The 24639-nt window shown below is 51.7% G+C and overlaps 4 protein-coding genes across 9 annotated transcripts in view; 2 read left to right on the top strand and 2 right to left on the bottom strand.

Moving 5' to 3' along the window:
- The window catches only part of SGF29 (SAGA complex associated factor 29), a 36487-nt gene extending 17115 nt beyond the window's left edge, over window positions 1–19372 (top strand). For 2 of the 4 annotated variants that reach the window (XM_026011092.2, XM_072753543.1), the window contains exons 2-10: window positions 4282–4370; window positions 7426–7501; window positions 8184–8256; window positions 12250–12314; window positions 13225–13354; window positions 13432–13578; window positions 13775–13810; window positions 13897–14059; window positions 14804–15006. In XM_026011092.2, coding sequence (XP_025866877.1) covers window positions 4296–4370; window positions 7426–7501; window positions 8184–8256; window positions 12250–12314; window positions 13225–13354; window positions 13432–13578; window positions 13775–13810; window positions 13897–14059; window positions 14804–14920 — 882 coding nt within the window. In that variant the 5' untranslated portion in view covers window positions 4282–4295 and the 3' untranslated portion in view covers window positions 14921–15006. Of the gene's footprint in view, window positions 1–4281; window positions 4371–7425; window positions 7502–8183; window positions 8257–12249; window positions 12315–13224; window positions 13355–13431; window positions 13579–13774; window positions 13811–13896; window positions 14060–14803; window positions 15007–15469 lie in introns of those variants that run through there. The other 2 variants (XM_026011093.2, XM_072753544.1) reach the window with 2 other exon arrangements.
- LOC112929198 (sulfotransferase 1A1) lies at window positions 15173–17469 on the bottom strand. The gene is made up of 7 exons (XM_026011091.2): window positions 17322–17469; window positions 17089–17214; window positions 16900–16997; window positions 16335–16461; window positions 16142–16236; window positions 15495–15675; window positions 15173–15369 (listed from the first exon to the last, which is right to left on the bottom strand). The coding sequence occupies exons 1-7, from the start codon at window positions 17467–17469 to the stop codon at window positions 15257–15259; spliced, it is 888 nt and encodes a 295-aa protein (XP_025866876.1). The 3' UTR covers window positions 15173–15256.
- A 447-nt stretch (window positions 19373–19819) lies between the features above and the next one.
- Window positions 19820–22631, bottom strand: SLX1A (SLX1 homolog A, structure-specific endonuclease subunit). Of its 2 annotated transcripts, none has more exons than XM_072753546.1 (6): window positions 22444–22631; window positions 21671–21722; window positions 21250–21582; window positions 20311–20438; window positions 20044–20131; window positions 19820–19962 (listed from the first exon to the last, which is right to left on the bottom strand). In XM_072753546.1, exons 1-6 carry the CDS (start codon window positions 22629–22631, stop codon window positions 19933–19935), a joined length of 819 nt encoding a protein of 272 aa, XP_072609647.1. In that variant the 3' UTR covers window positions 19820–19932. The 2 variants fall into 2 exon arrangements, 1 of the variants encoding a protein (XP_072609647.1); XR_012000596.1 differs by having other exon boundaries at window positions 19932–19962; window positions 20044–20194.
- Window positions 22632–22999: 368 nt separating this feature from the next.
- Window positions 23000–23731, top strand: BOLA2B (bolA family member 2B). 2 transcript variants are annotated; one of them, XM_026011096.2, is made up of 3 exons: window positions 23000–23133; window positions 23227–23324; window positions 23589–23731. In XM_026011096.2, the coding sequence occupies exons 1-3, from the start codon at window positions 23071–23073 to the stop codon at window positions 23686–23688; spliced, it is 261 nt and encodes an 86-aa protein (XP_025866881.1). In that variant the 5' UTR covers window positions 23000–23070; the 3' UTR covers window positions 23689–23731. The 2 variants fall into 2 exon arrangements, with proteins under 2 accessions (XP_025866881.1, XP_025866880.1); XM_026011095.2 differs by having other exon boundaries at window positions 23495–23731.
- Window positions 23732–24639: the final 908 nt, after the last annotated feature.

Here is a 24639-nt window from a genome sequence, read left to right as displayed (position 1 = left end):
CCCAAGGGAGTGATCCCCTGTCGTGCCTAGCACGCCTCCCCAAGAGGTCCTGTTTCTTGTGTACTCCTTCTTGTGTACTCCCCCCTCCTTTCCTGTAACCAGGTTGCTGCCAAGCTCCCAAACCCTTTGTTTACTTCTTATTTTGTGCATTGGATCTGAAATGTGTATGTGGGGGCCCCTCATTCATTTCCATGTTGATGGCCATAATTTCCGGTTGTCTGTGGTTAGTCTACCTCTGGACAGTGACTTTAAGGAGTATTCCCAAGCAGCTGCTGAAACTCCTTTTGTTTCTAGGAGGTTCCCTGTATTCTCACCTGACATGGACTGCCTGTTCCCACTTTTTGTTGATGGGAAGAAAATGTGCATCTGCTCTTCTCCAGGCTGATGAGCTTTAGGACCGGAGTCCTATTTCTTCTGTTTGGGCTTTTATTACCTCCAGCCTTGTTGGCAGCACCTCTCCTGCCACACCTTCCCCCCTGTCCCACCCTCCCCTCTCAAGTTTCTCCACCACCTTCTGGTGAGGCTTACGAACCTGCTCTGGTAAATCCTCGCCTTTGGTGCCATTGGCTCCTGCTCCTCTTACTCGCTATGGAGGAGCAAAGAGCACCCCAAGCTGTTGAGCTATCTCCTTATGTGGTTCAAACTGAAGCACCTCTTGAATCTGCATGAAGAGGCCCAGGAGTTCCCTTGGATTTAACCATTCCCTTCAGATTTCCCCCTGGGTACCCCAAGGAAAATTGACAGTAGGGAACAAATTAACTTTTAATAGGCACAGGTACCACATATTCTGTTTTGTTTTGTTTTGTTTTGTTTTAAGATTTTATTTACTCATGAGAGACACACAGAGAGGCAGAAGCATAGGGAGAGGGAGAAGCAGGCTCCCTGGAAGGAGCCTGATGTGGGACTCAACCCCAGGACCCCAGGATCATGACTTGAGCCGAAGGCAGATGTTCAACCACTGAGCCACCCAGGTGCCCCCATATATTCTGTATTAAAGCTAATTTAAGTTTGTTAGTTTAAGATGTGTCTTTAAACTTATCAGTGTTAAATGTAAAACTTTTATTCTGCCGAGGTTTATTAAAGGTCAGATAAGCTCATGTTATTTTTGCTGCAATTTGTCAGCAAAAAAAATGGCTTAAAATGATGGTTAATTTTACCTGTCTCATAAAGCTTTCGTGCTAATTGTTAAGGACAAGTAGGTTGAATAAATAAAAAGGTTTCTAGGTTGGGGTGCCTGGGAGGCTCAGTCAGTCAAGTGTCCAACTCTTGATCTCATGGCTGTGGGTTCTAACTCTATACTGGGCTCCATCCTGGATGTGGAGCCTACTTTAAAAAAAAGTTTGGGATGCCTGGGTGGCTCAGTGGTTGAGCATCTGCCTTTGGCTCAGGGTGTGATCCCGGGGTCCCGGGATTGAGTCCCACATCAGGCTCCCTGCCTGGAGCTTGCTTCTCTCTCTGCCTGTGTCTCTGCCTTTTCTCCATCTCTCATGAATAAATAAATAAAATATTTTAAATAAATAAATAGATAGATAGATAGATAAATAAATAAAATAAGTTTATGGGTAAAACTTTTATTTTATTTTTTTTTTATTTTTTATGATAGTCACACAGAGAGAGAGAGAGAGAGAGAGAGGCAGAGACACAGGCAGAGGGAGAAGCAGGCTTCATGCACCAAGAGCCCGATGTGGGATTTGATCCCGGGTCTCCAGGATCGCGCCCTGGGCCAAAGGCAGGCGCCAAACCGCTGCGCCACCCAGGGATCCCTATGGGTAAAACTTTTAAATGGCTTTCAAAATCTTTGGTAACCTGAACCTTTAAAGTTTTGCTAAGTTAAACAATAAATGGGATTGAATTCATTGGCATAATAAAATATCAAATTGGCATTGTTTACTGAACGTAGGTTTGTGCTTCTGGCTTCTTATCCTGGAGAAACTAACAGACTTGCTTTCCTTATCATTTCCATCAGCCTTAATTACATTTAACAGAATTTTAACTTAGATACTTTAGTCTCCAGTGACCCGGGATCGAATCCCACGTCGGGCTCCTGGTGCATGGAGCCTGCTTCTACCTCTGCCTATGTCTCTGCCTCTCTCTCTCTCTCTCTCTCTCTCTCTCTGTGACTATCATAAATAAATAAAAATTAAAAAAAAAAAAAAGAAACCTTAGTCTCCAGTGAAAATCAAGCAGTAACCAAATGTGAACTGTTTGCTGTATCAGAATTCTTTAGATTGGCAAGTTTATGAATACAGTTCATAATTTCTAAAAGCATATGTTTTCCCATAGCACAGTCTTTCAGTAAAAAAGCATATTTACCAATAGACTCAATTCTGTATTTAGGAAAGTAGGAAAATGTGGGATCCCTGGGTGGCGCAGCGGTTTGGCGCCTGCCTTTGGCCCAGGGCACGATCCTGGAGACCCGGGATCGAATCCCACATCAGGCTCCCGGTGCATGGAGCCTGCTTCTCCCTCTGCCTGTGTCTCTGCCTCTCTCTCTGTGTGACTATCAAAAATAAATTAAAAAAAAAAAAAAAAAAAAGTAGGAAAATGTAAGAAAGGCATAAGAAATGAGAATACATTTTGTTGAGGGAAAAAGAAAGTAAATTTCTCCTAAAATGAGACTAGTTAATTTAGAGAGAAAAGGCTTAGGACAAAATCTGAATGAAAAAGAAAGTTGTAGGAAGTTTGTGAAGGTAAATCTTTGAAAAGAACTTTGTATGTGGTCAGGACTAAGATTGATAAAAAAGATTTTTTTTTTTTTTAAAGATTTTATTTATTTGAGGGAGAAGGGGAAATACTCTCCAAGGGGCTTTGATCCCAGGACCCTGAAGGCAGATGTTTCACCGACTGAGCCACCCAGATGCCCTGAAATAAGTGGATCTTTAAAAGTACACTGTATAAGATTGATATTCTGCTTTTCTGTCTGTTAAGAAGATAGTTTTCTTGGATTGTTGGTCTGCTCTTGAGAAGAAATTGTAAACAAAGGTTTATTCTTCCTTATGTGACCTGAAAACCAAGGCTTCTATGTTTTATTTCTGTTGGGTCTTTGATTAAAAATTAAAAATTCGGGATCCCTGGGTGGCGCAGTGGTTTGGCGCCTGCCTTTGGCCCAGGGCGCGATCCTGGAGACCCGGGATCGAATCCCACGTCGGGCTCCCAGTGCATGGAGCCCGTTTCTCCCTCTGCCTGTGTCTCTGCCCTCTCTCTCTCTCTGTATGACTATCATAAATAAATAAAAATTTTAAAAAAAAAATTAAAAATTCTTGGGTGGCTCAGTGGTTTGGTGCCTGCCTTCAGCCCAGGGTGTGATCCTGGAGTTCTGGGATCGAGTCCCACAGGATCAAGTCCCATGTCGGGCTCCCTGCATGGAGCCTGCTTCTCCCTCTGCCTGTGTCTCTGTCTCTCTCTCTCTGTGTGTATCACATAAATAAAATATTTTAAAAAAAATTTTTTTTTAATTCTCAAAAAAAAAAAGAAAAAAGAAGACTTCTCAATATTAAAGGAGCTAAGTTTTGCTAACAACTGTATAACCTTCTATAGAGTCTTACTGCCAGGGATCCCTGGGTGGCTCAGCGGTTTAGCACCTGCCTTCCACTCGGGGTGTGATCCTGGAGTCCTGGGATCGGTTCCCACATCAGGCTCCCTGTATGGAGCCTACTTCTCCCTCTGCCTATGTCTCTGCCTCTCTCTCTCTCTCTCATGAATAAATAAATAAAATCTTAAAAAAAAAAAAAAAAAGAAAGAAAGAAAAGAATCCTATTGCCAGCTTGGTTAACTAAATACTGAATTTTATAATGATCTGTGATCCTAATTAGGCATGTACTTTGAAACTTCGCGAGATTCAAATTCTGAAGTCTTTTTGACTGGTAAGGCTTGTTTGTGTGGTATTTTAAATTGTTTAGGAAGCACTGTCAAAAAAATGATGATAGGGCACTTGGGTGGCTCAGTTGGTTAAGCGTTTCCCTTCAGCTCAGGTCATGATCCCCTAGTCCTGGGATCGAGTCCCATGTTGGGCTCCCTGCTCCATGGGGAGTCTGCTTTCCCCTCTGCCGCTCCCCCGCTCATGCACTTGCTCACTCTCAAATAAATAAAATCTATTAAAAAAAATGATTCTGTTGTTTTGTAGGTTCTGTTGTTTGGGTAAATGCTATTATAACTGTTCTAGAAATTATGTGAAATTCCTAAAGTTTTAATATTTTCTGGTATAAGGTCATCACCTGACATTCTAATGTTCAACATACAACAGCCACTAGCAGGGTTCTCTTCTGTTCGCCTCCACTCCAGGCACCGCAGACACAATGGCCCTGGTGTCAGCCGATTCCCGCATTGCAGAACTTCTCACAGAGCTTCATCAGCTGATCAAACAAACCCAGGTAAGAAGCCGCAGCCCTTGGCTCCTGGAGGGCAGCATGTGAGCTGCAGAGGGGCGGGTACAGGCGGTGCAGTTAGAGACTGGACATTGCAGGGACCCAGGTGACTGATGAATGAGAGAGGAGGAAAATGTGGGGTGTGACTATCCCTCCTGCTGGATTTTCTATCGGCAGCAGGACTTTGTGATTCTCTCTTTTCAGTAACAGCTATATTGAGATAGGATTCACATACCGTATAGCTCACCCATTTGAAGAGTACGATTCCATTGGTTTTTAGTATATTCAGAGTTGTGCAACCGTCACCACAATTTCAGAACATTCTGGTCATCTGACAGAAATACCCTGTACCCATTATGGTCACTCCCCTTTTCCCTCCATCCCCTTATCCTAGTTGAACAAAGATACTTTTATCAGACAGGATATTCCAAGAGTACAGAGGTTCTCTCCCAAGAGCTGGTCAGGGGCCTTTTCTGGAACATGCAAGATCTGAAAATAAGCCTATCGAGTTCATCTTTTACCTCACAGCCCCTCCCCTCCAAGCCCTCTGCCTAGGCTCCCTTATAGCAAAATGGTATTTATTGGAGCATCTGTAGTTAGTGTAGCATTTATCCAGCAGGTACAGCAACCGCATGAGTATGAGGATGCCCAACATTTGGAGGAACTAGTGCAGTGAGGGACAGACTCCAAGAAACAAGCAGTCTGGGATCCCTGGGTGGCGCAGCGGTTTGGCGCCTGCCTTTGGCCCAGGGCGCGATCCTGAAGACCCGGGATCGAATCCCACCTCGGGCTCCCGGTGCATGGAGCCTGCTTCTCCCTCTGCCTGTGTCTCTGCCTCTCTCTCTCTCTCTCTGTGTGTGTGTGACTATCATAAATAAATTTAAAAAATTAAAAAAAAAAAAGAAACAAGCAGTCTGTCCCATAGAGCCATTCTGTACATTTCCATATTTTTATACTAATCTGATTATCTGTTTCCCCCCATTTATCCAGTACTGTTTGTGCCTTATTATAAATTTGTGTAAAACTCTTCAGCATAGAAATTAGTTAACGGTCAGCTAAATCCAGTCCTTCCTTGGGCCAGTTGTTTCCGATCAGTGTTCCAATCTGCTGAGGCTCTGGCTCTGTCTCCCAGCATCAGTACTGGTCATTAATACTGGTATTAGCATGCGACATCTTTATGTGAGGCAGCTGAATCTCACTAGCCTTGCCAGTGTATGGCACCTTGTTCAGCTATAGTCATGGTAGAAGTCAGTTTCATCATAGAAAAAGTTGGTAAGAATTCCAGAGCTATTTGTGACCCTTCCCAACACAATTAGCCTTGCCCATTTGTCAGGCATTGTTATGGACGATATTTTTACTTTACAGTATTTTTACTTCAGAACATTTGCTTTCTTCTAGTTGGCCACGATTCAGTCATTTCTGGGTTCTGAATCAGCTGGGGACAAAGCCAGTCTCCCTGTTGCATCTCACAGGCTTGTGCTCAGACTGCTTTTCGTTGTGAGGCCACCTCCTACCTATGGAGAGGACCCAAGTGGTACTCAGAATAATAGTCCATCTCTGCCAGCTATAGCTCAGAATGTCTTAGTTTGATCTGTTCTTGGATCAGGGCAGTCATAGTGCATTGATTTAAATGTGCATAGTGCATTGTAGTGCCCTTGAAGGGCTTCCACACGTTCAGAAATCCTTGCTTACCACAAGTGTGTTCTGGGGCTCAGTGGCTGTGATGGAGGGCCATTGCCCCCTGGCTGCTTCAGCCTCTGTTGTATTAAAGTAACCCAAGGTCCTGGGGGGTCAGGATGGTAAACCCTTTCCCAACAACAAAGACGTCCTAGAATTATCCAGCACTATTTACTGGGTTGGCCTGACCCACTGCACTGACTCCTCATCGTCTTGCTGCATTGACACCCATTCCTTGTCTTCTTCCTTATAAGAAAACTCACCTCATTTTGTTCATTCTAATTAAGAAGCCTTCCTTTGGGGATCCCTGGGTGGCTCAGCAGTTTAGCGCCTGCCTTTGGCCCAGGGTGCGATCCTGGAGTCGCAGCTCCCGGCATGGAGCCTGCTTCTCCCTCCTCCTGTGTCTCTGCCTCTCTCTCTCTCTCTCTCTCTCTCTCTCTCTCCCCCTCTCCCTCTCCCTCTCCCTCTCTCTCTCTCTCTTTCTATGTCTATCATAAATAAATAAATTTTAAAAAAAATAAGTCTTCCTCTGAATGCTGCTCATTAAAAGTGTATTCAGTTGTCCCACAATGCATATACCAACACCTGTCTCCCTGAAAACCTTTTCCTGTCTGTGGGACAGTGTACTTCCTCCAGCCTGTCTTTTGCTGCCGTTGTGTCCAGTGACCCAGATGCAGTTAGGAGACCTGTTTTGTACTCCAGCATACTGGGTGCCCTATACTGGCTGAGTGGTAGTCACACCTAGATGTGATTTGGTTTCTCAGAATCTTCCTTGCCTCGGGGTGGAAGTGTTCCCCAGGGGAATTTGGATCCACCATGTGGTGCTTGCTGCTTTGATCATATTAAAAAGCCATTTTTTCCTATTCTAAAAAAATAGCTCTTCATTCATAAAAATAAGGATGATATGTATTTGTGCATGGCATATCAGGTGTGCTGCTCCTACACTTTGTCCATTATTATCAGGGACCTTTCTAATAAGCATTCTGTCATCCAGGTTTTTTTGTTGTTATTGTTGTTTTAAGTAGGCTCCACACCCAGTGTGGAGCCCAGTGTGGGGCTTGAACTCATGATCCTGAGATCAAGACCTGAGCTGAGATCAAGAGTTGGGACACTTAACCAGCTGAGCCACCCAGGCGCCCCTACCCATGTTTATAGTTACATAATGACCCATCTCCTGGGAGCCATATACCACACAGTCCTGTGGCCCAAAAGGGAGCAGTCCTGGAAATTCCTTCCCAAATGATGTCCTTTGTAGTGGAATGTAACCTGAAAAGTAAGGGTCAGGAGATGCTGATAGACATATTTCTGGGGACTCTGGCCTGGGTGCAGGGTGCCACAGCAGGATAAAGGGCCACCTCGTGCCCTGTTGACCTTATCCCTGCAGGAAGAGCGTTCACGGAGTGAACACAACTTAGTGAACATCCAGAAGACCCATGAGCGGATGCAGACAGAGAACAAGAGTAAGTCACTGGGCTCAGAAGAGAAAGGGAAAGAGCAAGGGGGGAATGGGCTGAGACCGGGGAACATGGCTATTAATTAGTTTCAGACAGGACTTCTGCATTTATCTACATAATCCAAAATGAACTGCTCCTCAGCCAGACGGATGGGTTTTCCTTCTGCTGAGTAACTAAAGGTGACCCAGGAAACAGATGACAAGCTACCTAGCGCTAAAGAACTTTAAAGTCCCCCGACTCTAGGCACTGGGAAGTCAGTGTAATGAGGCTGCATTTAGGGGAACCCCTTTGAGTGCACAAGCACCCCCAGTTAGCTGGTGTTTTCTAGAAAGAGAGCTTCACTCCCAGCATCTCCAGCACATGCCCCAAAGGCCCTCATGCTCAGCCTACTGGGTAGGTGCTTTCCAACTCTGAGCAGCTTGGAGAACCATGGTCTATTTTCCTATGTGCTGAGAAATATTTTCTTAATGTGTTATGCTATGGCAAAGGTTAGAAAGCCCTCTGCCAAATACAGTGATGGCCTCTGTGCCATATGAAAAAGCCTCAGGGGGCACTTCCCAGCCACTAAAGCTCATGTCTCAATCCATGGCCTCTGTACTCTGGAAGTCCCAATTCAGATGTATGGGCAGCAGCACCATAGGACTGCCAGCTGCGCCTTGCCACGCCTTTTCCTCTGCTTACTTTGCAGTCTCTCCCTACTACCGGACAAAGCTGCGTGGGCTCTATACCACCGCCAAGGCTGATGCAGAGGCTGAGTGCAAGTGAGTAGTGTCCCCTCTCCTTTGTCACCCACCCATGTGCTGAGCCATAGGAGACCACAAATCCTCGCCTCTACTGCCTTTCCTGCCATTTAGAAGCAGATTTCCAGGCAGCCCAGGTGGCTCAGTGGTTTAGCGCCACCTTCAGCCCAGGGCGTGATCCTGGCGACCCGGGATCGAGTCCCAAGTCAGGCTCCCCGCATGGAGCCTGCTTCTTCCTCTGCCTGTGTCTCTGCCTCTCTCTCTCTCTCTCTCTCTCTCTCTCTCATGAATAAAAAAAAAAAAAAAAAAAAAGAAGTAGTAGATTTCCACTCCGTGGGCTGTCTCTTGGGGCCTCCTCTTCCCTCCAGCTCTGCTGTTTCCTAGATGACAGCAAGGTGGGGGCCAGACCCCAGCACAGCCTTTTACTAGTCCGGTGACCGTGAAGAGTTCGTTGCTCCCACTGAGCCCCAAGACCCAGTTATTCCATCATTAATTACAACAGGGATCATAATTACTACAGAATTGTCAACATAGCACGAGATAATGTATATAAAGTGCCTAAGACCAGTGATTTTCAAACTCTTGACCATAACCCGTGGTAGGAAATACATTCTCTGTTGTAGCTTAATTGTGATATTAAAGATCTAGTCATCATTGCCATAGTAATACTAATAAGGACTCTTGTATTGTCGTACTGTGCCAGGTACTATTCCAAGTACTTTATGTATTTACCTCCTGTAATGCTCAGAATGACTAAAAGGTGGACATTACCCCCATTTTACGGTTGAGGACACTAAGACACAAGGAGTTCCTGTGATCTGCTAAAAGTCACATAACCAGTAAGTTGGGGAGCCCAGTTGTAAACCAAAAGTCCATATTCTTTAATACCATGCTAGCATGGTGTAACAATCGCCTTTCCACAACATACACATGCACTTCATATGTACATATTATCATGGAATTGGAACAAGAAGTACAGTTTTTACTGTTACTGGTAATATAGTTTGGTTTTGTTTTTTTGTGTTTTTTTTAAGATTTTTTTTTTTAAGATTTTATTTATTCATGAGAGAGACAGAGACACAGACACAGGCAGAGGGAGAGAAGCAGGCTCCATGCAGGGAGCCCTACATTGGACTCCATCCCAGAACTCTAGGATCACGCCCTGGGCTGAAGGCGGTGCTAAACCACTTAGCCACCCAGGCTGCCCTTTTTTAAGATTTTTAAAATTTATTTATTCATGAGAGACACACAGAGAGAGGCAGAGACACAGGCAGAGGGAGAAACAGGCTCCATGCAGGGAGCCCGATGTGGGACTTGATCCCGGGTCTCCAGGATCAGGCCCTGGGCTGAAGGCGGCACTAAACCGCTGAGCTACCCAGTCTGCCCTGTTTTGCAAATCTTTGCTGGTATTTACCCTGTACCTGGTGCTGGGCAGTCCCCATACAGGCACATGAGGATAGAGAGGACCCTGACTACAAGGGCACACAGTCTGGAAAGGAGAGGAACCCTAAGAAGACCAGGGCAGTGTCGTTGGTGGGCTAACAGAAGTGGGCTCACTGTGCCTGGGGCCCTGGGACGGCCACAGGGAGGAGGAGAGACTTGAAGTAAGGGTCAGCAGGTGGACACAACAGAGGCTGTAGAGGAGTGTGTGCCACATGTGCACACTGGAGGAATGAGAACCAGTTCTATGTGACTAAAGAAAGGCAAGGCAGGAGGTAGAGGGCTTCCAGTAACTGGACTTTATCCTGGAGGCCATAGGGAGCCAGCAAAGATGTAAAGCAGGAGAGAAACCCTTAGCTGTTGTGTGGGGTTAGATGGGGTGAGATTCAAGCTAGTTAGGAGGCCAGACAAGAGATGGTGATGGAATTGAGCCAAGTTAGTGGCAGTAGGGATGGAGAAGCAAGGGTGGGTTCAAGTGCAGGCTCTGGAATAAAATTGGGTGACCATTTGGAAGAGGGGGAGCTGAAGATTCCAGGCTTTATAATTTAAACAGAGGGACCTGATGGGGCTCCCTGTGCTGAGCTGGGGTGGGGTTGGCTTAAGCAGGAGGAAACACGTGCCTTTTGATGGCTGATGTTGCCTACTGGCTTCCCAGCCCACCCTTCCTGCCCCCTCTCCTCCCTGATTTGCAGATTTGTCATCTGGCCACAGTCAGGCCCTTTCCCACTCATCCATGCTAGAGCAACCTAACTGCTGGCAAACTGACTGCTTCTGAAACTAGTTTGGTGTATGCTGTCCTCTGGCACTGACCTACCTGGAGTTAAACATTTATAAGCTTACTTAAGAATTGCAGGGGCCAACCCCTTAACAATTCTCCTGCCATTTCACTTTTTCAGACTCTCAAAAGTTCATACATTCGTCACTAGAGTCTCTGTCAGCACCGAGTGCCATGCTGGGCATGGGAGCAAGTGACAGAGCAAAGCGCCACCTCTGCCCACAGGAGGCTCCAAGTCGGGATGGGAGACACATGTCACTGTGTGTTCCTACAGCACTCTTCTTCACCACACATGCCTTAGTAAATTAATTAAAACCCTCAGGAAGGGGCACCTCAGTTGCTCAGTAGTTAAGCGTCAGCCTTTGGCTCAGGGCATGATCCTGGGGTCCTGGGATCGAGTCCTGCATCAGGCTCCCTGCAGGGAGTCTGCTTCTCCCTCTGCCTGTGTCTCTGCCTCTCTCTCTCAGTTTGTGTCTCTCATGAATACCTAAAAAATAAATAAGTAAATAAATAAATAAATAAAACCCTTAGGAAACTGAAAGGGCACTAAGAGCCAGCCTCAGGAGCTAGCCCAGGTCCTGTGATGCTCTTGCACATGCTCCAGGGCTTCCCTGGCTGGTTTTCATCCTGCTTTGCAGCAAATGGAAAAGAACCCCTTGTGTCTTCGTTTAACAATTTTGTCTCTCTCTTTTTTTAAAAGATTATTCCCTTTTGAGGGGAGAGTCCTCAAGATCTAGGATGAAGAAACTTTCCTCTAGTGAGGATTGTGTTCACTCCTGCTGGATTGCTTGGGCCCTGGTCATTCTGGAACCCCATAAACTAACTCTAGAGTGGCGCTGCAGCCTTTCAGAGACAAATTCAAATTCCTTTCATCCGTCAGCCTGGCTTGGAGCCCAGAGAACTCCTCACAGTCTTCTAGGGTATCTCCTTTCACATGTCCCAGCTTGGGCAGACTCCGAGCTTTAACTTCTGTCCTCTACATTTCCACACTGTTCCAGGCAGCTACCACTGCAGTGCAGTTTCTCCAAGCTCTGTCAAATGCGTCTCTCTCTGCTATGGTTACCACTCTGGGATCCTCTTGGATTCTTTGGGCCTGCAACCTCTCCCTACCTTGTCATTTTCTTTTTCTTTTTTTTTTTTTTTTTTAAGATTTTTTTTTTTTAAGATTTTATTTATTCGAGAGAGACAGAGAGAGAGATACAGAGGCAGAGGGAAAAGAGGCTCCATGCGGGGAGCCCGATGTAGGACTCCATCCCAGATCCTGGGATCATACCCTGAACTGAAGGCAGACGCTCAACCTCTGAGCCACTCAGGCATCCCCCTACCTTGTCAGTTTTAAGGACCTTAAAATGTAAAAGAGCACAGGGGCCCCTGGCTGGCTCAGTCAGTAGAGCATGCAACTCTTGATTTTGGGGTTGTGAGTTCGAGTCCAGCATTGGGTATAGATGTTATTTAAAAGATTTTATTTATTTATGAGAGCCACAGAGAGAGGCAGAGACATGGGCAGAGGGAGAAGCTGGCTCCTCGCAGGTAGGCTGATGTGGGACTCAATCCCAGGACCGGGACATGCCCTGAGCCACCCACGTGTCCCTAAAATCATAAATATCTTAAGTAATATCCTAAATAAATAAATATCATAAATAAGTAAAAAATGAATGAATGAATGAATTGAAAAAATACTTAGGGTTTATAGTTTTGGCAGTAGGTCTGGTCTGTTACTCAGCCTACTATAAGCAGAAAAGGAAGTCTGTGCTTTGTGCTTCATCCAGATCTCTTCTCTCCCTTCTCCCCACCCTCAGTATCCTCCGGAAAGCTCTAGATAAGATAGCGGAAATCAAATCTCTGTTGGAAGAAAGGCGGATTGGTGAGTGGGAGTGGGAGACGTTTGGCACTTCTTGACCAGGCGGAGTGAGGCCTCCTGAGAGCAGCAGTCATGGCTCCCTGCAGAAGGGAGTCCTGCCACCTCAGCCCCATGTGCTCATTCCGTGGATTTCTGATGGGGAAGCACATCTGGGCAGCCTGGGTCTGGGAGGGGTTGGAGGTCATTACCAGCGCTCAGAGGCAGGGACTCCTAGTGACCCTCTACAGACTTGGAAGATTGTGCCCCGTCCCCTAAGGCTTCTCTCCCCCTTGTACCTGAGGCAGTAGCCTCCTTCCTGCTACCCTCCCCCACTCACACTTCTTGCTGCGGTAAGCAGCCTGCTGCTTTGTGAGAACCATCCTTCAGATGGGAGTTTACAGAGGGTGTTGGCTTCCAAATCTGAACTTTTAGACTGCCGTGGCTCTCCCACCTCTCTTACCCTTTCAGTGAACCCACAGTAGGCAGGCTGCTTGCCCATCAAAACGTCACATTGCCAGTTGGCTTTGTGCAACTTTGACTGAGTGTGTTGAGCCATGCCTGAGAAGGTCAGGAGACTGTCCACATTCTTTTTTTTATAGAATGACATCTACTCAGTAGAGAACTGACCTAACTGTACAGAGAGCTTTATGAAATTTTCACTAACCAAGCAAACAGATGTGACCAGTACCTCAGAACCCTTGTTTTGCCCTCTTTGGTTCCTTCCCTGCAAGGGGATCTTGAGAGCAACATCTCCCAGATCTGTGAGAGCAGATTGGGCCTCTGACGGCAAGCATCTGCTGGGGGGCCCTTGGTTGTAATTAAGGAGGTGGGCCCCAGGCTGAGCTCCACTGATGGCTCTGTGCACCGGTACAAACGAGGGTCCGGGGCAGGAGCCCCATCTCTGGGGCCTCAGGGGCGCGCTTCCTTCCTGCAGCGGCCAAGATCGCGGGCCTGTACAATGACTCGGAGCCCCCCCGGAAGACCATGCGCAGGGGGGTGCTGATGACGCTGCTGCAGCAGTCGGCCATGACCCTGCCCTTGTGGATCGGGAAACCTGGTGACAAGTGAGGGCAGGCCTGGGGTCAAGGGGCGGAGCTGACAGGAGGGAGGGGCCGGGACTAACCTCTCAGTCCATCCTCAGGCCCCCGCCCCTCTGTGGGGCCATTCCGGCCTCTGGGGACTACGTGGCCAAACCTGGAGACAAGGTGGCTGCCCGGGTCAAGGCCGTGGATGGGGATGAGCAGTGGATCCTGGCTGAGGTGGTCAGTTACAGCCACGCCACCAACAAGTAAGTGGATACCCGGGCCCTCCGTGCACTCTCCCATCTGTAGACTGGGAGAAGAGCCCCCCCACCCCACTCCAGGGTCCCTGTGGGGACAGGGATGATGTGCGACTCCAGCTCCCTGGGATGCTTCCCCTCCTCATCGCTCCCCAGTTTGGACCGTGCATCTCCCTGCATCCTCTGTTTTCTCTTTGTTCTCCAGGTATGAGGTAGATGACATTGATGAAGAAGGCAAAGAGTGAGTGTTGGGCAGGGAGGGACCATGGAAGCTGCTGGGAAGGAGCCCCCCACCTGGCTGTGGGTTGATCTAAGCCCCCCTTCCAGGAGACATACCCTGAGCCGGCGGCGCATCATCCCTCTGCCCCAGTGGAAAGCCAACCCAGAGACAGACCCCGAAGCCTTATTTCAGAAGGAGCAGCTCGTGCTGGCCCTGTATCCTCAGACCACCTGCTTCTACCGTGCCCTGATCCACACGCCCCCACAACGGGTAAGGCAACCCCTGCAGGAGAGACAGACCATGACACCAGGACTGGGCTGACCGGATGGTCTTGGGGTCACCTTCCACTTTTTCCCCTCCTGTCCTCATCTGACAGCCCCTCTGAGCTAAGAGAGTCCTGCAAGTTTCTCCCTCTCTCCTGCTTACACTCTGCCCCATAGGGGCCCTCAAGCCCTATCCCCTAGGGCAGTGCCAGCTAACCCTCAGAGTCCTAGCAAACCCCGAGTGGAACGGAGCCAGTGTAGCCTCTAGTCTCACCCCACTTTTGCACTGAGACGAGCAGCCCTGAGGTGGGAAGCACTGTGCTCAGGGCCTGTCTTCCCTGCCTTGACTCATCCACCACTGGCCTTTCTTCATCTGAGGCTATGCTCCCTTATGCTGGTGACCCAACACCTGATGGCAGCTTTAAGGCTGCTCTGCCTGCTGCCTCCGGGATCCCTGCCTGCTGCCCTCAGTGCTTTCCCTGATCTCCTTCTTAGAGGGTCCCCAAAAGGTACCAGATTCTCCATGTAGAATCCCCCCAACGTAGACCACGAATCTCCCTCCTCCCTGCTCTTTGTCCCCTGGCACTTTGTTGCCGAGAATAGGGTTCTGTCATAGCAGGAACTAAATTCTGAGTGAAAATGGGGACAGGAGAGGCTGGGAGCCCGTGTACCAGAGGTTTCTGTCAGTCTGGGCTGGGGGGCCTTGCCTGGGGGTCTCTGACTAGCCCCTCCTGTCTGCCCCCTGCCGCAGCCCCAGGATGACTATTCAGTCCTGTTTGAAGACACCTCCTATGCAGATGGTTACTCCCCTCCCCTCAATGTGGCCCAGAGGTATGTGGTGGCTTGTAAGGAGCCCAAGAAAAAGTGAAGTGGGCTGGCAGACTCAAGATCTCCTGCCACTCCCCCAGGGGAATGCAACAAAAGATTGTGGCAAATAAATATTGTTCCCCTTTGCCCACGTCTCCTCGGTTTTGTTTTTCCAGGCCCTTCTGCCCCTCCCCATACCAGGGCAGGTTGGGGAATTGGAGAGCTGGAGGGAGGGAAGATAGCTTTATTTGATCCCAGGGGGAATTCTTTCCAGCTCAGGTTTGCTCTTTGCTTGCATTAAAAGCTCTCAGTGTAATACCAATGGAATTTTATTTTTGAGGCTGGGGGCTGGCTGTGTCAGAGCACGGGGCCTTTGGGTGCCTCCTGGGGGCACTGCTCAGAGCTGTGTGCGGAAGCTGAGGCCACAACCCTCCATCTTCTTGGCATAGTCGGCATCAAAGCGCTCATTCTGGGCCACAGTGAAGGTGGTCTTCCAGTCCCCCGAGATGCCTGTGGGTGGAGGGGAAGATGGCTGCAGGTCCCGGCTGCAGAGCAGGCCCCAGATGGCCCAGGCCAACTCTTGCCTCCGTTTTCACGTTTGCCTCCCCAGATGGCCATCCTGCATGGGTACTCACCTTTCCTCATGAAGGCAGAAATGCTGTGGTCCATGATGTCAGGAGATAAGGTGCTGTAGTTAGCCATGGAGTTGTTCTTCATCTCTTTGAAAGACGTGTGCTGGACGATGAGATCCACAGTCTCCTCTGGCAGGGAGCGCCCCACAAACTTCAGGATCTTCTGAATCTCCCTTTTGGGGTTCTGGAGCAGCAGAGGGGCTTTTCAGTGGAGATTGGGCTTGCTTACTGAGCAAACAAGAGGGAGGCCACCCAGCTCCTCCCCAGGGGATCTGGCCACTTCCACCTAGAGATCTCTCAGCCTCAGGCTCCTTGACTTGGGTTGTCTTTCCCTGGGGCACATTAGTTGCCCCTGCCCTGTGACCCTGAAACAAGCTCTTGTTTGGATACTGATGGGTGAGGGCAGGGACAGTCCTCTTTAATAACTGTGGCCCCAGGGAGAGCAACAGCAGGGAATGGCCAGTGTCACTCAGGTCTGAGATCTGAGCTCCACAGTGTTGCTGCCCAGGTAACACTGTAGCCCCAAGTCTCGGGCAGGAAGGCGGGCGGGGGGACCAGGGCACTGGCTAAGGCAGGTGGCTGAGAAGGCCTTGGCAGGTCCCTGCCTCTCCACATGAGACCTGGAGGGAAGCAGCAGCAGGTAGCCTCACCTCTTTCATGTCCTCATAGAAGAGGTAGAGAACAGGGTGAGTGTGACTCAGCTCCCACCACTCCTGCACATGCTGATACCAGGACCCATAGGACACTGGGAGAGGGGGAGAGACGTGGACACAGAGGCTGGTATTAGGTTTGGTTGGCTGCTGCTCAGCTCCACCCCACTCCTTCCTCCAGACTCAGGCTTACCTTCCCCAGCCATGAACTTCTCCAGGAAGCTATCCCAGGTGTCAGGGTCAGGGTGCACCTTGGCCATGCGGTAGAAGTGGTAATAGGAGACAGCTACATCTTTTGCGTTGCGGGCGACGTAGACCACCTGGAGGACATCCCCCCCCCACACACACAGCCCCCCCAAGCATCATCACCACACAGCAAGCCAGGCAGTTCCACCCTTCAGCACATCCCTATGAGGAAGTTAGCTCTTGGTCTGGCAAAGGGAGAAACAGGCTTAGAAGCTGACTTGCTTGTGGTCCCTGGAACCTTATTTTATGCTAATCTAATCCCCTCAGTGCTGCCATACCCAGATTTGGAACAAGGTGTGCCAGGTTTTCACCAGCCCTCTCTTCCACGGGCCTGAGGAGGCCTAGAGAAGACTGCCTTTCTCAGCTCTGCACAGAGAAGTCTCACTTCCACTGACCCCCACCACAGGATGAAGCAGACAGCCACCCCCCTTACGGTGAGACCTTCCCAGCAGAGAGGGCCAAAGCTAGGATGGCCCCAGTGGCCTCCTTCCCTAGATTCCGCTGCCACTCACCTTGACCTTCTGATCCAACAAGGTCTGGGGGAGCAGGGCCAGGGGCAGGTGTGTCTTGATGAGTCGTGGGGCTGGTGTATCTTTTAGAACCTCCAAACCTGTGCCATGGGTAGAGAAAGGTCTGCTGAGCTGGAGCCCAGTCCTGCCTCTTCCCTCTGCTCCACGCATCCCCAGAGCCCCACCACACACCTGTGGGAATCCCTGGAACCTTGAACTCAAGGAAGGGTACCCGGATGAAGACAGGGGCCCTGCGACACTTCTCTACATCACCGTCTTGGTAGATCATGTCCAGGATCTCGCTCACCCAAGTGGTGCCTGGAGAGCAGGCAGAGGGGAGGTGAGCAGGGCCAAGGGCAGGCCTCTACTGGCACAATGCAGGGGACTGTGGCCCAGGAGAGGGGTGGGTGGCCCTCATCACCTACCAGATTTGGGGTACGTGCTGATAAGCAGGTCATTAGGCTGGGCTTGGAAGTCCTGCATTGACTCCAGTGCCTCTGCAAAGTACTTGATTAGTGGAATCCCCTTCACATACTTCAGTGGTGGGCGCGAGGTGTCAGGAATGTCCTCCATGCTGCGTCAGGGACCAGAGTGTGGTCTACTTGCCTTAACAACATCACAATATGCCATGTGTTGAAATCTTGCTGTAAGATAAGGAACTGAGGCTGACTTGCTCCTGCTCACAAAGCTAGTGGGTGGTGGGAGCTGGGGTTCGAGCCAAGATGTGACATTCATGCAGTGGGTCATGCAGTTGGCTGCACCTTTGATTTACCTGCAGAGCTTTTTAAAATCCCTGTGCCTGGAGCCACACCCCAAACCAATTAAATCAGTCTCTCGGGGCCCAACCTGTTTTCTGGAAGCTTTCCAGGAGACTCCACTGTGCACTTGAGAGAACTATTCTAATGTCTGCCTGGCCTAACTCCCCGCCCGCCAGCTTGCTTTCTCCCACTACTTTCTCTGGCAGCCCCTGGCCTACAGTATCAGCCTGCTCTCCCTGCCATCCCCTTGGGCCCCTGGGGCCCCTCACACAGGGAAACATTCCAAAGGCTAGCTGAGCCTGTGATCCCTCCTGCCCAATCACACTCCCGTCTTGGCTTAAGGATAAACAGGCAGCTGAGCAACTGAGCTTGTTTGGGAGCTAGAGTCTGGTATGCAGATGAGCAAAAGTGATGAGTCACCAGAAGAAGGGGATTTCAGTCCAGATTGTGGTTGGCAGATTGAGATGCCCCATAAAGAGAGAAAGGGCAAGGAGGCCAGTACAGGCCAGAGAGAGAGAGGAGCTAGCTGTGCAAAGGGAGGGAGGCCTGGCCCAGCCCACCCCACCCCGGCACTCACCAGATCTCTTTGGGTCTTGGCCTCCTGACTACTTTGTGCTGTGGCTTACTGGGGCAGTGTGGGGAGTGCAGAACTGCTTTCTGAGTTGAGGGTTTATAAATCCAAAGTGGGAGGGATCAGAGCTAGCAATGGGATCTGGCTGTCTTCCAAGAAGGATAGGGTGGAGTTTAGAGTGGGAAGGTCCCACTCTGCTCCCCTCCTGAGACCAGCCCTACCAGAGCCAAGCTTAGACTGGCCTGAAAACCCAAGATGTGGGTTTAGGATATAGAAAATAAAAGGAAGACTGAAACTAGGCAAAAGGGCCCAATATGTTTTCATTTTTATTTTGGGAGTGTTTTTTGAGCTGTAATCCTGGCTCCTGACCTGCCCTCTAGCTCCACCCCTGCAGGGTGGGCCAATTGATGCTTTTTCTAATGGAGCTAGCCAGATTTGAGGGTGCAGAGTGGAGGGGAAAGGTGGCATGCTTGTGAGCAAGCCACTTGCCTTCCTACTGGCTCCAGGCCAGTTTTGAAGATAACAAAGGTTCAGGCTGGGAGTGGCCCCCAGGCCCCCAGCAGTTCAAGCATTTTAGAACTGCCACGCTGACCTCTGACCACAAGGCCAGTATGGAGCAATGGGAGGGGTGGGGGTGGGGGTGGGGGGACAGGAGAGGTGGGGCAGGAGGAAAGAGCAAGAACCCTGGGAGTGAGTCCAGCTCCACAGCTCCCGAGGATTGCATGGATTCACTCACAGTGGGTAATAGAACCATGGCCCCCACAAAGTACTTTTCTTTCACTGGGTTTGAAGGGGCTCTGCACAGAGACCAGGAGTTGGGGCCTGGAGAGCCACAGGGCCATGGGGTCATGTATCCCCCTACCCACCCTGCTCTTGGACTTTGTCCTTACTATTTGGATTAAAGTTCAAAGTCAGGGCACCAGGGTGGCTCAGTGATTGAGCATCTGCCTTTGGCTCAGGTCATGGTCCTGGAGTCTGGGATCAAGTCCCTCATTGGGCTTCCTGCAAGGAGCCCGATACAGGACTCGATCCTGGGATCACACCCTGAGCTGAAGGCAGATGTTCAACCACTGAGCCACCCAGGTGCTTCCCAGTAAGTAAAATCTTAAATAAAGTAAATAAAGCTCAGAGTCAAGCTGGGCACTGATTTTGTGTTTTTAAAGGTGATTTCTTTCAGGATATACTTGTTTTTGTTTTTTAAAGATTTTATTTTATTCATGAGAGACACACAGAGAAAGAGAAAGATAGGCAGAGACACAGGCAGAGGGAGGAGCAGACTCCCTGCAAGGAGCCCGATATGGGACTCGATCCTGGGTCCCCGGGACCACGCCCCAGCCAAAGGCGGCACTAAACCGCTGAGCCACCCAGGCTGCCTGGGCACTGATTTTAGATGGGCTCTAAGTCTCCCAAGTACTCAAAGGACTCTGTGCCATCACAAGCATGCTGGGAAAAGCTGAGGTGTACAGACCTCTAGGAAGAAGAGAGGCTGGTCCACGCTGGCAAGTGACCCCTCCCAATTCTCCTCTTTTCCTCAGGCCCCAGTGACCCGCAGGGCCTCTGCCTCCTAGCACCAGCCCCCCCAAACACCACAAAGTTCTCTTAACTCAGACTCTTTATTGTAATCAAGTGAAAACTGCCCAGACCCCTGGGGGGCGGATGGCACAGACGGAGTGGGCAGAGGGCTGGGGCTGCTGAGGTGAGTCAGGGTCAGGTCTCCAGCATGTCCGTCCAGTGTTCCTGTGGAGAAAAGAGAACTGGTCAAAGGCAGCCTCGGGTATGGGGTGGGCTAGGGAGTCTGAGGCCCAAGCCACCTCTCACCTCTTCTAACTCCAAGTCCTCCTCTTCCTCCTCGTCGCCCATTCGGCACAGCCAGATCAGGTCTCCCCACAGCACTGAGTTCTTACAGCTACCAAGGGGTATGGTTGGTAGGAGATATAGTCAGGATCACAAGCTGCCTCCAGGCTAGGCCCTGGGTGCCAAGATAAGGACTCAGCTTATCTCAGCTTCAGGCCTGGGCCTGGACTTAGACAACTGGCACCATCTTCCCAGAGCTAAACCAGCCTGGGGTGGGGGTGTTGGACTCACCCAGGGCATTGGCCCTCTAGGGGCAGAAGCTGCCCTGGCTCCTCTTGCAGGAACTCCTCAGCTAGGCAGATCATGTGGGCCCTTAGGCGGCAGCCAGGGTGGGGGCAGCACAGGGGGCCCTCTTCATCCTGTCAGAGGTGGCAGGCAGGTGAGAGAGAAAACCAGACGGAATGATGTAGCTAACACTCAGGATTTCTATGGACCAGACACTGTTGCAGAGGCTCTACATTAACAACGCTATGACACATAAAATTTGCATTTTACAGATGGAACTGAGTCATGGAGAGGTTATAATACTTGTCCATAGGGACTAAGCCAGCCAATTTTCTCTGAGCATTAGCAGTGATTATATAAACAGCATAACCACTGCAGCCAGACCTATAATTCTTACATGCTAAGTGATCAGGCAGGTCACTTAATCTCTGAATGGCAAGTATTCAATTTACACACTTCCTGAGAGCTCAGAAGTCAGGCCCATCATCCCAGTTAATTTGTTAAATATTTATTGGCCACCTGCTCTTTGCCAGACCTTTTTACAGCAGTGAACAAGAACTGCCTTGTATTGGGGCAGGGGAGAAACTGACCATAAGATGTAAAAAAAAAAAACTATGCTAGTAAGTCCTTAGGCTTTAAAGAAAAAAAGTGGGGGGCAGGGGAGTGTACAAGAAAGAAGTGCAGTTTTAGATGGAGAGCCAAGGAAGACCTCATGAAGGAGAAGGAGAAGGTGGTATTTTATAAAGACTGAAGTGAAGGTCTAGGGCAGAAGCTAACAGTCAAAGGGGAAGAGCAAAGGCCCTGAGCAGGACGGTGCCGTTTTCGAAGAATGGCAGCAAGTTCCATCCCCATTTTAGCGAGGGCCAAGGTTGTCACTGGGCCGCCCGGTCCTTCCATGAACAGCTGGATCCCAAGCCGGCCCTGGCGGCCAGGTGGGCGGCTCACCTGGAAGGAGCGCGCGCACAGGGCGCAGGAGGCGTCGGCGTCTCGGTCGCGCTCGGACTCCGGGTCAGCCGAGGGCCCCGCGCGGCGCTCCCGGGCGCGGGGCGGCGGAGGCCCGAAGGCCAGCGGCATGTGTGGCGGCGGCGGCGGGCACAGCTCGCGACGGAAGTCGGCGCGCAGCCAGCGCACGGTGAGCGGGAGGCGCGCCCAGGGCGGCGCGCGCAGCATGTGCGCCAGCACGCGCAGGTGGAAGGCGAAGGCCGCCTCGCTGCGCAGGCGCGGGCCCACATGCGCCAGGCGGCGCGAGGCCCGCGGGTGCTGCCAGGCCCACTCGAACTGCGGGCGGGGAGTAGGGGCTTCAGGGCCGCCCGGGGGAGGCGCCGAGCCCCGGCCTTCCTCCCACCACCCTCGTCTCCTTTCTTACCCGAAGGGCGGCCACGGCGGAAGGGAAGCCGTGCACGATAAGCACCATCTCCCTGGGGACAAGAACGAGGCCCGTGAGACCCCGCCCCAGCCCGGGTCAAGCCGAATCCCCTCGCCATGGCTCAACCCTAGTCCGACCCGAGAGCGAAGGCCTCACGCCCACCCGGCTTCAAACCCAGTCCGCGGGGCCCTGCCGCCTTCGCGGAGGTCAGTCCCTTCGCACCTGCCGACTTCAGTCCCCACCTCCAGCGAAGGTACTTAACAGCCCTCCTCAGCTCCTCTCCCTTGGGGGCTCTCTTTTCTAACCCCAGCCTTGTCCATCAGCGTGCTGTCGCCGGGCCAAGCCCAGATCATCGTCCCCTTCCTCCCCAAACCCTTCCTCATCGTCCCACAGCTGTTTCACAGGCTCCGCCCCCTCACCACGCTCCTCCCCTGTGATAGGCCCGCCCTGCTCACGGGGCCCCAACTCCGCCCCCTCACCACGCTCCTCCCCTGGGATAGGCCCGCCCTGCTCACGGGGCCCCAACTCCGCCCCCTCTCCACGCTCCTCCCCTGGGATAGGCCCGCCCCGCTCACCGGAGCCCCGACTCCGCCCCCTCTCCACGCTCCTCCCCCGTGATAGGCCCGCCCTACTCACCGGGGCCCCACCCCCGGCCCTGTAGCAGCCACCACAGGGCTCCGCCCCCTCAACAGGCCTCTGGAGGAGAGGCCTCCTTCGAGCCCCGCCTCCTTCTTGAAAGCCCTCCCTCCGGATAGTTATCCGCTCCCTCTTACCAGGGCCCGCGTCCGCTGGTCCGCCAGGCCCCGCCTTTTTTGCGGCCCCCGTTGTGCTGCTGGACCCGACGAGCAGGGTTGACGGTGAACCCCACGTAGACGCGACCCCGGTGCCGAGGGTTCAGGCAGTAGAGCAGGTAGACGCCGAAGAAGGGCCCTGGCCTCGCCGCGCCCCCCGCAGGGCCCATCGGGATTTGTGGGTTGATTGCTGGGCCTGTGACCTCAGAGAGGGCTGGGCTGCCTGGGCCGCAAGATGCTTGTCTTGGGGAGAGTGTTTGGGGGCGAGCCCGAGGTACCTTAGAGGCCGCAGCAATGCAGGTTCGCGCACCCTCTCCTAGCTGGAGTAGGGTGTTCAAACCGGCTCGCAGAACCCAGGCTGCGGTGCAGGCGGCGGGCCCCAATTAGCGCCCGAGTCCGTCCTCGTGCAGACTCTGATTGGCTGCTGGATGGTAACCGCGGGTAGCCGGGCTTACGTGAGGGCGGAAGTGCTGAGGTTACGGACGCCCTAGTAAGGGCGGGAGGAGGGGCCTCAGCGGAAGTGGCGTCAGTAAGGGCGGAAGGAGTGTGGCTGGGGTCGAAGCCGGGGTTCCATCCCCGCTGGGCTGCCGCCCCTTCTGGACTGCTGCAATGGAACTCAGCGCCGAATACCTCCGGGAGAAGCTGCAGCGGGACCTGGAGGCAGAGCATGTGGTGAGTTGAGCGGCCTGGATTCGCCCAACGAGGGGGAAAGAGCGCCTGAGGGGAGGGCTTCACAGCCAGCACGCCGTTCTTTCTGCCCCATAGGAAGTCGAGGACACGACTCCCAACCGTTGCGCGTCCAGCTTCCGAGTCCTGGTGGTGTCGGCCAAGTTCGAGGGGAAGCCGCTGCTTCAGAGACACCGGTGAGGCCCCGGGAATACCTCGCTCAGCGCCATCCCAGCGCTGGAGCCACAACCCTGGCCCCTCCCCTAACCCTGACTCCCTCGTCCCAGCCAGCGGGCCCCGCACGGTGAGCCACAGCCCCAGGGATCCCTGTGCTGAGACCGAGGCCCTCTGCCCCTTTGGTCCCCAGGGCCCGGGGACCTCCAGCGTCCTGGGTCACCCTGCTTTCTGGGACCACGACTGAGACTCCGGCCTTCCATTTCCTCGTCCCATCTCTCCCCCAGGCTGGTGAACACGTGCCTGGCAGAAGAGCTCCTGCACATTCACGCCTTTGAGCAGAAAACCCTGACCCCAGAGCAGTGGGCCCGTGAGCGCCAGAAATAAGAGCCCAAGGCCCACACAGCCATTAAATTATGAATCAGGGCCAGCTTCTGTGTCAGCGTGTTGTATGCGGGAGGGGTGCTGGGCTGGAGTCTAGAGCCTGTTTTCTCCCCGCCCGTCCACTCTCCATCGTCTTACTTCGGACGAGTCCTTCACACACAGGCCTCTGTGTCCCCACTTACAAAATGGAACTTCCATCCTTAAAGTCTTTCTCAGGGCAGGCAGCACCGGCCTCTGTAATTCCTGGCACAGCCCTATTCATTGGCCATTGCTGGGGATTCGTGGCCTCTCTGCCAGTCTCCGGGACACACAGATGAAAAAGTACCCGGGTTTTAGGGTGATGGCCAATTTAACAAACTTCCCCCACTCCCCAACATCGCCTGATGTCAGAGGCATACTGGAGGATTCGCACTTCCCTGCAGGTTACCCAGCCCTTCAGGGTCTTGGGGTGTGGTGCCCCAGCAGGGACGCCACAGCACCTGGAATGTGGATGCTTTCTGGTCCACTGGAGGAAGTCCAGTGACGCTTTAGCCCAGGGCTTGATGTGGCCACATTGCCCCTGGGCAGACCATGAGGGCTTCAGGAATGGAGCTGTGGGCAGGAGATAGGGATAGGGTTAAAGTGGGAAAACAAGGCCTCTTGAGCCATAAAATTGGGGCGCACGATGCCCCTAGTATCAATCTTTTTTTAATTTATTTTTATTTTTATTTATTTATTCATGAGAGACAGAGCGGCAGAGACACAGGGAGAGGGGAGAAGTAGGCTCCCAGCAAGGAGCCCAATGTGGGACTTGATCCCATGATTTGGGGATCACGCCCTGACCCAAAGGCAGATGCTCAACCACTGAGCCACCCGGGCTGCCCCTAGTATCAATCTTAAACACAGGTACCAGGATTGGTAAGGCCTGACATAGATGGGGTCCCTCAGACCCAGGAGGGCAGCAAGAGACCCAGA

The sequence above is a fragment of the Vulpes vulpes genome, chromosome 3, assembly GCF_048418805.1.
Source record: "Vulpes vulpes isolate BD-2025 chromosome 3, VulVul3, whole genome shotgun sequence".
NCBI lineage: Eukaryota > Metazoa > Chordata > Mammalia > Carnivora > Canidae > Vulpes > Vulpes vulpes.
The sequence above is the reverse complement of the archived record's forward strand: the minus strand, read 5'-3'. Positions and strand labels throughout refer to the sequence as shown.

What these genes read in the sequence shown, in the direction of transcription:
- LOC112929198 (XM_026011091.2), bottom strand. Translation starts at nt 17,469, where the DNA reads ATGGAGGACATTCCTGACACCTCGCGCCCACCACTGAAGTATGTGAAG. An exon ending in CAGCACGTACCCCAAATCTG is followed by an intron (nt 17,215 to 17,321) that starts GTAGGTGATGAG and finishes CCTGCTCTCCAG; the next exon opens with GCACCACTTGGGTGAGCGAG. An exon ending in TCTATGAGGACATGAAAGAG is followed by an intron (nt 15,676 to 16,141) that starts GTGAGGCTACCT and finishes CTGCTGCTCCAG; the next exon opens with AACCCCAAAAGGGAGATTCA.
- BOLA2B (XM_026011095.2), top strand. Translation starts at nt 23,071, where the DNA reads ATGGAACTCAGCGCCGAATACCTCCGGGAGAAGCTGCAGCGGGACCTG. An exon ending in ACCTGGAGGCAGAGCATGTG is followed by an intron (nt 23,134 to 23,226) that starts GTGAGTTGAGCG and finishes TCTGCCCCATAG; the next exon opens with GAAGTCGAGGACACGACTCC. An exon ending in CCGCTGCTTCAGAGACACCG is followed by an intron (nt 23,325 to 23,494) that starts GTGAGGCCCCGG and finishes TTTGGTCCCCAG; the next exon opens with GGCCCGGGGACCTCCAGCGT.
- SLX1A (XM_072753546.1), bottom strand. Translation starts at nt 22,631, where the DNA reads ATGGGCCCTGCGGGGGGCGCGGCGAGGCCAGGGCCCTTCTTCGGCGTC. An exon ending in ACCAGCGGACGCGGGCCCTG is followed by an intron (nt 21,723 to 22,443) that starts GTAAGAGGGAGC and finishes TCTTGTCCCCAG; the next exon opens with GGAGATGGTGCTTATCGTGC. An exon ending in CTAGAGGGCCAATGCCCTGG is followed by an intron (nt 20,132 to 20,310) that starts GTGAGTCCAACA and finishes ACCCCTTGGTAG; the next exon opens with CTGTAAGAACTCAGTGCTGT.